Source organism: Lactuca sativa, chromosome 1 (assembly GCF_002870075.4).
Source record: "Lactuca sativa cultivar Salinas chromosome 1, Lsat_Salinas_v11, whole genome shotgun sequence".
NCBI classification, from domain to species: domain Eukaryota; kingdom Viridiplantae; phylum Streptophyta; class Magnoliopsida; order Asterales; family Asteraceae; genus Lactuca; species Lactuca sativa.
This window is the reverse complement of record NC_056623.2, coordinates 9333555-9344086: the sequence shown is the minus strand read 5'-3', so window position 1 is coordinate 9344086 and position 10532 is coordinate 9333555. Positions and strand designations below refer to the sequence as shown.

The following is a 10532-nucleotide window of genomic DNA, read 5'->3' as shown; positions in this document are numbered from 1 at the left end:
GTAGTCTGTTGTCAATCATCATAAATCGGAAGTCGGGAAAAAGCATAGAGAGAATGATTAGAATTCATGTCTTATATCTATACGATATCTAGAATGGAGGAATATATGATCCCTTATCTAAAGGACACGCGTATCTGATAAGATCAGAGTTGACAGCGGCTTTGGAAAGCTACGATTGCAGATCAGGATCTGAAGTCATATGCATAATAGTTATTAGACTTATCCAAGTGGGAGACTGTTGGATTAGTGTCTAAGTCCATAACTATTTTGGTATGTACTTGACCCGATGGTGCATGGTCCTTTTGGGTTGCCTTCACAAAAGCAACTTGATAGGATGAATTATGGAGAGAAAGGATTAATTATGATTTATTAATATATTATGAGAATAATATATTAAAGGAGAAATCATATTGTTTAATTAATATTAGTCAAGAATTAATAAGAATTAAGTTTGTGGCTAAAAGACATTAATTAAACTTAAGGGACTAGAACTGTCAATTGTGTGATAGTTGAATATTGGGCTAATAGACTCCATATTAGAGGGGTGGACGAATTCTATGGGGAAACCCATTAGAAATCGTCCAAAGCCTTTAAGAAAGGAGTCTATGGGTTGCTTAGGGCCTAAGCATCCAAATTAGGGTTTCCTTGTTAGATAACCCTAATAGCCTCACTATTTAAAGGACCCTTAAGCCCCAAAAATGTGGTGAACTTGTTCTCTAGGGTTTCCACACGTTTTGGGCAGCCTCCTCTCTCCTTATTCTTCATCCTCTTGCTCTTGGTGTTTATGAACCATTAGAGGAGTGACAATTGTGACTCTAAGCTTTCTAAAGTCATTACAAGGAGGATTTGAGATTGTTATTGCTACATAACAATCAAGGTAATATCTTAAACCCATTATTATGTTAATATTGATTATCATATGCTAGATCTAGGGTTTAAAGTCTTGGATGAATTGCATGTACAATAGAGAAACCTAGATCCAAGCATTAAGGTTTGCATGAGCACATAGGATGTTCTTCTGGCTAAAACTCATCATAGTTATACTTGTTGTCTTTGTGATACTTGTATGTGCTTGGTAGGGGGTGAGTGTGGGTGGGGGCTCGTATCTCATCACTAGCTGAGTGTGGACGGGGCTCCATATCTCATTAGTAGCAGAATAGGGGTGGGGCCTAAGATAGGCGGGGACTTGAGACTAGCAGTTATAGTATAGTGATTGTGTTAGCATGTTTATATGTTATTGTTGTATGTGTGTAGCGGGCGGGCCCCAAAGACAGGCGGGGCCTGGGCGGGGCTCGATGCCAGGCGGGGCCTGGGCGGGGCTCGATGCCAGGCGAGGCCTGATGCCGGATTCGTCCGATGCCAGGCGGGGGCCGATGTAGCGGGATAGGCCCAATGTTTGCAGTATGTGATTATGTATGGTATGTGGTAGATTGGGAAACTCACTAAGCTTCGTGCTTACAGTTTTCAGTTTTGGTTTCAGGTACTTCTGGTAATGAATGGAAGAGCTCGGGATGACTGCATGACACACACCAATAAGTTTTAGCCTGAGAAGTTTACTCTAATAAAAAGAACATGTTTTGAGATGATACTCTGATTTGATATAACGAGTTATTTTATGATTGAGAATTATGTTTTTTTTATTAATGTGTTAAAATGAAATTTTTGGACCGTACTTTTAGGATGTTACAAAGCTCGTCATACAACATCCCTTAGCGTGCGTTAAGGGAGCATGCGAAGCCAAACTTGCCAACTCATGAGAGAGAGAGAGAGAGAAAGAGAGAGATTGGCTCATTTTTATTTTAGTTTTTGTTTCTTCCGACTTCAATACCAAACTCACCGTCACTCCCTAATATCACGCTATGTTTAGTTTGCATAAAAAAAATGATGTGACAGCTTAGCATACATATGACCACTATCACTATTCTAAGAGATTTGGTTAGCACGTAAAAAACTATTATCAATAAAAGTATTCCAATTTGTCTCTTATGTTAAATACTCTTTTATATATATATATATATATATATATATATATATATATATATATATATATATATATATATATATATATATATATATATATATATATATATATATATATATATATATATATATATATGTTTAGGTTCATTTGAAACCATGTTAATTTTGTAAAACCGTGAGACCAAATCTAAAAAATATTTTTAAATTGCAAAATAAAAGGAAAAATCCAAGAATTCTTTTTTTAATTATTATTTTCGCCACTTTAATTACATAAAAAAAAATTAAAAAAATAATAAAAAAATTACCGTTTTTTTTTTTTGAAAATTACGTGAAATATTCTAATAGAATATTACACTGTAAATATTCTAATGTGATTTTTAGAATGTTAGAATATTCTACTAAATTTGTTAGATATGTAAAATATTCTAATATTCTACTAGAATATGTAAAAAAATGTATTGTTTTATTTATTTTTTTCTTTTTTTAGTATTTTTTTTTTAAATTTTGGTAAATATAAATGACGAAAATAATATTTGAAAATTTTCAATTATTTTGCATTAAATTTTTTTATCTACAAAATGAATGGCTAGTCTTACGTCTCACGGTCTAGTGTAACTTTTGACTTCAGTTTTGTACCTCGAATGAATATTCTTCGGCAAAACACAAAATTATAAACTAAAAAAATATTTGCTGTACATACAACTTGTGTTATTATCAAATGATAGTCAAAATAAAAGAAGTTATAATTTTGTGTTTTGCCGAAGAATATTCATTCGAGGTATAAAACTGAAGTCAAAAGTTACACTGGGCCTTAAAAGTTAATTGAGCAGCCATAGCCCATAAGGCTAAAAAAAATAAATTAAAATACAATATATATTTTATAAGGAAAGCGACATACAGTGATACAGATAATAGAAAGTCAACTGAAAACAAATTAAACAGTTTAGAAATCATCTAAATTAAAGTATATTAAAATACTTATATTCTGTATTTTCTTATTTATAAAAATTGAATCGTTAGTTAGTAATAGCTTTACCAATCGTATTTGATATGCTAACTATTTATGACAACCTATCCATCTTAAAACATGATTGTTTTAAATAAAAAAGTAACATCATAAAATTAAATAATAGAACTTTGTATTCATAGAATACCATTATTTTAAAGATTTTTAATGGAATTTGTAAACAAAAACATATATATTTGTTGCCCATTTATCAAATTAACTCTAATCATTTGTTACTCAACTCTCTTCTATTTAAATCTCTAATAAACTTGATGACAGATTTAAAGATAAAATTAATAATAATAGTATATTTGTTTTTATTCCCCTATAATCATAATAATTTAATTTAGGGAACAATAAAGAAATCATTTCTAAGAGAGTAGATATGGGACTCTTACCAACTCCCCATAGCCACCACTACCTTTCTCCAAACACCCCTTTTCCAGTTGCTATATATATAAACCAAGATCATATTTTGTTCAATCAACAAATCAACAAACACAAAAGGATGGATCAATACAAAGGTTCAGATGTGGATAAGTACAGATGTTTCATGAGTGGAGAAGGTGAGAAGAACACCACATGGAAGTTGGGTGTTCCCCCTAACTTTGATGTGGTCAACAAGCTTTTTGAAGCAGGAAGAACAAAGGTTATTAAATCCTTCTACCCCTACTTACTTTTCTTGTTTAAACAACCAATATCATAAATGGATAAGAAACTATTTTCCGTTTTATTCACAAAATACCATTAAAATAATAATATTATATAAACATAAAGTTAAAGTTGCATGCCTTCTCATATTTGTTAACATAAAACAAGTGTTCTTTCAAAATTTTATTGATTGCCATTAACTATTTTCTATAATGATTAGATCAATATGTTGACCTTGTAAAAAACCATTTTTTTGGTTAGCCGGTATTGATATATGGGCAAGATCATTATTTTTATCGATTCAACCACTAAATTATTATTATAATAACCACTAAAAATAATAGTTAACTTGCTAGATAGATAAAACGGTGACAAAATTTTCCTTATTGTATTGTAACATTTTAACAGTTCTCGAAGAAAAAAAACCGAGAACCATAACTAAATAACTAAATTAGAAAATTATGAAAGTAAATCAATAATGTATAAACTAAAAGGTTGGAGTTCGTTAAACTGATGTTGTGTAGTTTGTATGGTTAGATATGGCCCACAGGTTCATTGGAAGAGCAAGTTCAGAATCTTGTGAAAACATGGGAAATGGAGATATTCCACAAACTGAATCCCAAAGATTTCAAAACGTGCGACGTCACAAAGTTAACAACTTCTGTTAACGGTAGTTTGACGAAGAGATTAACACATAGCTTGAGCTCAAACTATATTTATATAAACAACTGCTAATATCATGCGAATTTGTTTCCAGGTAGGAAACCAATGACACCGCAAGATGTAGCCAAGATAGGCGGAGGATACAATATGTTTCTTCAAACTTCATTGCCTGAAAAGCTACGTTTGTATAATCCTACCAATGAAACTGTGGATACGGCTCACAAGCTCTTCACCACCACCTTTCCTCGCGGTTTTGCGGTGGAGATTCTTCAAGTTTACTCAGGTCCACCAGTGATTGCGTATAAATTCAGGCATTGGGGTTACATGGAAGGCCCATTCAAAGGTCACCCGCCTACCGGAGAAATTGTAGAAATGTTTGGTGTCTCCACAATGGAGGTGAAGTATACTAAATCTTGATTAGATGTTTAAAAATAATTTGACAAAATAACAATACACTTTTGACAGGAAAAAGAGGAGGACCATTTTGTATAGAAGACTAGAAGTTAACTTAATGAAGAAAGTCTAATTTTCTTAGATTTTCTCTGTTACGTTGTTCTTTCTGCATTAAGATTCTGTTTGATGTTATTGTGCATTCGATTTCTTTTTTTAACTATATAAACCATATGAATGAAACTAAATGACCATTTTACCCTTCTTTCGTTTATAAAGAGTCAAATAAAGCAATATAAGTCTCTTATTAGGCATTCTTGAGTTGAATCATTTTGGAAATGCTTTAACAGTTGGATGAAGAGTTGAAGGTGATGAAGGTGGAGTTCTTCTATGACAGAGGAGAGCTTCTTGCAGGTCTCACCAAAGGTGGTGGAGATTCAATCACCGCTGAGGGGTCTTCAAGTTGTCCTTTTTCTTAAATGAAAATAATAGACAATTTGTTCCAATAAACTAAATTATGATTTCTTTGTAATTCCTGTATGCATGTTTCAAATCTTCCAAATATGTCATGTTCATAAAACAATAATGAAAATTTTACATTTTATCGATTTGCGTAGTTAACTAACGATTACCCTGAGTAAGTTCTATCACATATCTATATATAACATATATCAAATGCATCTATTTCATATCGCTTCAAAATCATACAATCCTAAAATAATATGAAACAAAAAAAAGGCAAATATGTATATAATCAAATTTTCTCAAGCCCAAGGAACAGAACCCGGATAGAATGCACCTCCACAGTATCTGAACAAGCCTTCAATTTCCGGGCAGCCGTTCGGGTAAGGTATTGACCGGTGAAACGGGTCCCGCCCGATCTTTTTGCGGCGTAGCGAACCCAAACATGAGTAAGGGTCATTTTGGAATTGTGTCCTGACTAATGCCTCCCCTTTTAATGCTGCTTCTTTTGATGTTGTTGCTGCTGGTGTCCCCATATAGAAGAATCGTGCCTCTGGGAACCCAATTGCAGATCTGTGTAAATTAACAAATCTTTCTTTCTTGAAATCATATCCCACAACCTACATTTACATATAGATTTAAGTCATGTCCCCATTAAGTCCTCCATTAAGTCAAAAAGAATGAGAAAGGAACATACAGTGATATTTTGTGGATAAGATCCGGTAAGTTCACGGAATCGGCATACACTAAAGAGAAGATTCTCAAAGCTGTCTCTCGCGTGTTCTTCTGTTAGTGCTTTCCATCTCACCTTCTCCCGGTTGCCTGTGTATATACACAATTCTAGCATAAGTACAAGTACAATCATTGGGAAAGATGTTAAGATGTAAGCAGTTTCAGTTTCTACATATAAAAAAAAAGTAATTGGTAATAATTCATTCTCAAGTGCACATTGCTGCAAGAAAACTTCTTTCTTGAGGATAGATGTAAGAATTATGTAACTATCCCTAACGTTAATCATGTGATTATCTATGAGCCATTTATTTCGTGAAGATTAACTTGGTTGTGTGTGTATTTGATGAAGATGAACAATGCTAGACATAGGGGTGTTTGGATGTGCGTTTAAACTGAGTTGGAATAGTCAGTTAAGTGTTTGGGTAAAAATGATTTTGATCCTAACTTTTTGATTATTTAGGGTTAAACTAATCAATGGAGAAGCATGTAAGAAGTTACAGTAATAAAACTCTTTACTGATCATACTGATAAACATAAGATTACCTATATATCCCTAGCTTTATTCGATTGATTCTAAATTATTCTAATTATTCAAGTCACAATAATCAGTTTGAATACGCACATCCAAACACATCCCTTAGATACAGATCAATAAACTACTATTGCTACTGCATTGTATGATCAGTTGCTCACAACTAACAAGATACTGTCAAAATTTGATGAAAATAACAAACCCTAAACTAGATAATACAATAAAAAGAAAAGAAAACTCAATAAAAAGAAAAAAAAAAACTATAAAAACTCACCAAACCATCCTTTTGAGTCAGCAACTATCCAATAACTTTGTGCCTCACTTCGTGGTCCTGCATCTTTACGGGTCTCTCCACCACTGAACAGCAACAAAGCATCATCATCTTTGGCTGCAATCTCAATTCCTTCCTTTATATGTGCAACAAAAGTAGAAGCTTGTCCTGGATTCTTCTGATATGATTCCAAAAACCAAGAATCCTCCTTATCAATTTTCTCACAACTACTACTTGTATATATAGAATGCCCAGCAACCATCACAAGATTACGAAGCTTTGGAAATGGATAAGCATTATCCAGACTAGTGTCAAACTTCCTATAATTACTCGTCGTCTGAAAATGGCTAGTATAGAGTGAAAGAACTATGAGAGTTGTGACTCCAAATGACAGGAAAATCAACAATACCATCACAGGGTGTAACTTGTAGTAGTACATAATTCGATTTCCGAAAGATTTAATCATTATAATAGGATGAAATGACGAATGTTTGGGCTTTCTTGCTTTTCTAATAACGGCGTTCGACTCTAAATCAAAATCACCTCTAGGGTACGCATTAAAGGACTTCGGACTATCTGAGGCAAATTGATAATTTATCATTATTGGTATCAATCAAAGCATGCCTAGACGACGACTGATAATATAAAATTAGGTTCACAAATTGGGATCTCGATGCATACGACTAGTTAAAAAAATTAAAGAAGGAAATCAAGAACATGCATCGGTAACGAAACCAGAATGGAGATCTGAGTGAAGAAAGTTAGAAGTTTCGGATCCCAAGGGACATTCTAACAGAACCCAATTAGCTGGGCTTCACGAGAAATTCAGCCCACAGTGATCTCCCGAAAAGAAGAAATTGCAGTCAATTATCGATGGGGATTTCGAAAATTGAGATCTGAATTTACCTATCAGAAGATCATGGTCCAGATTTTGGAATCCCAGAGAGCAAATGCATAAGATGGATGCAATTCAGAAGTTCAGATCATAATTCTCTGTTCTGGAGTTTGAAATACGGGAAGATTGGCATGGGTTTACTTCATTTGTAGAGGAATTATCATTTAGACCCCAACATTACTAGAAGATGGCTAGAAAAAACACAATATTGTTAAAGCTACCAAGTAAGCCCACAAAGTTATTTTATTTGATCACAATATTGTTTTTCATCAAAAATTTCAGAATTTTTGAGATTTTAAATTATTAATCTTCTAGTTCTAGATAAACTGTTCATGGTTTATATTTGGTATAAAGATTTTACAATAATTATATTAGTTCATGAGCATACATTTTAACTGTTTGATGAAATACACAATAAAATTATGTTTGTATTTTTATATGTTGTTCATATGTGAATAACATATAATCTTGTATCGTTATATGTTATTCACATATTCTCATAAGATTAAAAAGTTGTAATATGATGATGACGACGATGTTTCCTTTTATTTTGTATGTCTAAGGAATATTTTATCTTAGTTATATAAGTTATTTTATGTGCACTTCAATGCAGTCATTTGATGAAATGTTTCATAGAGTTATGTTTGTATTTTTATATGTTATTCACATGTGAATAACATATAACATTACATCTTTGTTCTATGCACTTTGTTAACATATATCGGCCCATGTATGAATATTAAAAATATATTTTGGTTGTATTGTGTATTCACATATGAAAATTACATATATTTATTTTATATGACATATTCACATGTTAATGTTTATTCACATGTGAATATCACATGTAAATATTCTATTTATATTATAGATTCATATTTAAATATATTTTTCATATGTTACATTGTATATTCACATGTGAATATTACATGGTATATTTATATGTAAATATAGTTTATATATGTGATTCATGTATGAATAACATATACATTTGCATATTTAATGTGTGTTATTACTAAGAATATATTGATTCCTAGAAAACAACTATCACTATGTTCTTCTTTGAAATGTAGAAAATCCCAGAACAATGCTTGAAAACCTTTGTGAATTTTAGAGGAAGATTCATTAGATTCAGAGATTGCTAACAATCCAACGATCGCTTTTCTTTTAAATGTTGAGATGTAGAATTTCATGAAATACTCTGGCGATTCTCTTCTAAGAAACATCCATCGATGCAAATGACTAGAATTGGAATACGTCGATGTGTATGGGAGCCTTTTCCATTCCTCCAACCACTTTGTGGATTTCTGATTTAATTTAATTCCCCTTGGAAATCCCACATGAAAACTTAATCTACCATTTTTAACATCGTCTTCACTCGCATTCGTTTCTAATTGCGAAAAGGGAAGCTCATCACGCAATGCAACACCTAGTATTGTGATGTTTCTATTATTGGGATAGTGGACCATAAATATATCTATTAAAGGTCTTGGGTTTCAAGGGAATATGGTTTAGACCATATCAGATGTTGCTAATGTTGTGTTAAGTGGTTAAAACCCTTTTAATTGTGCTTCAAAGCAAAATGGTAAAATAGGAAAAGCTATATATTAGGCTTATGCCATGGATTATAGTTTTAATTCGACATGTATTAAGCCAAAAGTAATTAGATAGGGTCGGTGGGGCTCGTCAATAACTTTTCGTGCATATAAAGATCGTCAAAAACGAAGTTGAAACGAAGAAGTTATGATTGTTTGAAGTTGGAGTGGTTTGATGAAAACCCATCGTCATGAGGTGAGGAGTAGATCCTCACGACATGATGAGTCATCATGAGGTGACAAGTAGTATGTCATGAGGTGAGCATTAGGCATCCTAAGCCTACTAATTATTAGGGTTTTTATGTATTTAAAGGGTGGTTTTGTGTTTTGGGGGTATTTTTCCATCCTACATCATATCTAAGGCCTCATGAGAGAAACCCTAGCCTCCCTTTCACCACTTTGAGCCTCCCCTCTCCCATCTCATCTATTTTTGGAGTACTTTGGTGGATTTTGGTAGGAAGCTTCTTTTACGATGGACTTTTAGAGCCTTGCATAAGAAGATCTCAGCTTCTGTCTATCTTCTAGACCTTGGGTATGAATCAAGTTTACATCTTTATGCTTAAAAGTTACTAGATCTAGATTCTAAGCTTGTCTTGGTCCATTAAATGAAGATTTTGTTGTTGTATGTGATAAAATTTGAAACTTTATCATTCCACCTTGTCACAAGAGTATTTTGGTCTATGGATATGATCTTTCATGATCTTTTGGGAACTATGCTTGTAGTTTGGATCTTATTTTGGTCATTTTGTGTAACATACCACAAATGCAAGGTAAAAATTTCATTTTTAAATTAACCAAAACCAACATCCATTCATTCTAATAAAACAATAATCAGGGTATAATAATAATGTATTCTCAAAACATCAGTGATAAATCAAAAGATAATGTGGAATAAAACTCCGTGGTATGCAAGTCGATGATGTCGAGTTCTTCCCCTTAGAACCGGAAGTAATTGAAAAACATTTAAACACAAAACCGTAAGCACAAAGCTTAGTGAGTTCCCCCCCAAATGCCACATATCCATACGACCCCCGCCTAACATATAAACGAGTCCCACCTATGGGCCTTGCCCAACATATAAATGGGTCCCACCAAATATATAAACAGGCCTCACCCAACATACAAATAGGTCCCACCAACGGACCTCGCCCAACATAAAAACGGGCCCTACCCAACATACAAACATATGAAAGAGTCACACAAACAATCTAGCATCCTACACGGTATGGTGAAAAGACTCACCTCGCGAATGCAGTCAAAAGTAAATGGCTCACACGGTCATGTAAATAGATGCTAAACGCCACCTAGATCACCACACAAGATAAGCCTTAGCCTATCTACCAAAACTAGCAATT

At 33.2% G+C, this 10532-nt stretch overlaps 2 protein-coding genes across 2 annotated transcripts; one reads left to right on the top strand and one right to left on the bottom strand.

Annotated features, from left to right (window-relative positions):
* The first annotated feature begins 3397 nt into the window (after nucleotides 1-3397).
* LOC111907910 (pathogen-related protein) lies at nucleotides 3398-5298 on the top strand. The gene is made up of 4 exons (XM_023903722.3): nucleotides 3398-3635; nucleotides 4175-4307; nucleotides 4395-4696; nucleotides 5041-5298. Exons 1-4 carry the CDS (start codon nucleotides 3495-3497, stop codon nucleotides 5167-5169), a joined length of 705 nt encoding a protein of 234 aa, XP_023759490.2. The 5' UTR covers nucleotides 3398-3494; the 3' UTR covers nucleotides 5170-5298.
* LOC111907903 (uncharacterized protein C57A10.07) lies at nucleotides 5244-7723 on the bottom strand. Its single transcript, XM_023903715.3, has 3 exons — nucleotides 6691-7723; nucleotides 5850-5974; nucleotides 5244-5772 (listed from the first exon to the last, which is right to left on the bottom strand). The coding sequence occupies exons 1-3, from the start codon at nucleotides 7286-7288 to the stop codon at nucleotides 5455-5457; spliced, it is 1041 nt and encodes a 346-aa protein (XP_023759483.1). The 5' UTR covers nucleotides 7289-7723; the 3' UTR covers nucleotides 5244-5454.
* Nucleotides 7724-10532: the final 2809 nt, after the last annotated feature.

What these genes read in the sequence shown, in the direction of transcription:
- LOC111907910 (XM_023903722.3), top strand. Translation starts at nt 3,495, where the DNA reads ATGGATCAATACAAAGGTTCAGATGTGGATAAGTACAGATGTTTCATG. An exon ending in TTGAAGCAGGAAGAACAAAG is followed by an intron (nt 3,636 to 4,174) that starts GTTATTAAATCC and finishes TTGTATGGTTAG; the next exon opens with ATATGGCCCACAGGTTCATT. An exon ending in TTGGTGTCTCCACAATGGAG is followed by an intron (nt 4,697 to 5,040) that starts GTGAAGTATACT and finishes ATGCTTTAACAG; the next exon opens with TTGGATGAAGAGTTGAAGGT.
- LOC111907903 (XM_023903715.3), bottom strand. Translation starts at nt 7,288, where the DNA reads ATGATAAATTATCAATTTGCCTCAGATAGTCCGAAGTCCTTTAATGCG. An exon ending in TGACTCAAAAGGATGGTTTG is followed by an intron (nt 5,975 to 6,690) that starts GTGAGTTTTTAT and finishes GTATATACACAG; the next exon opens with GCAACCGGGAGAAGGTGAGA. An exon ending in CTTATCCACAAAATATCACT is followed by an intron (nt 5,773 to 5,849) that starts GTATGTTCCTTT and finishes ATGTAAATGTAG; the next exon opens with GTTGTGGGATATGATTTCAA.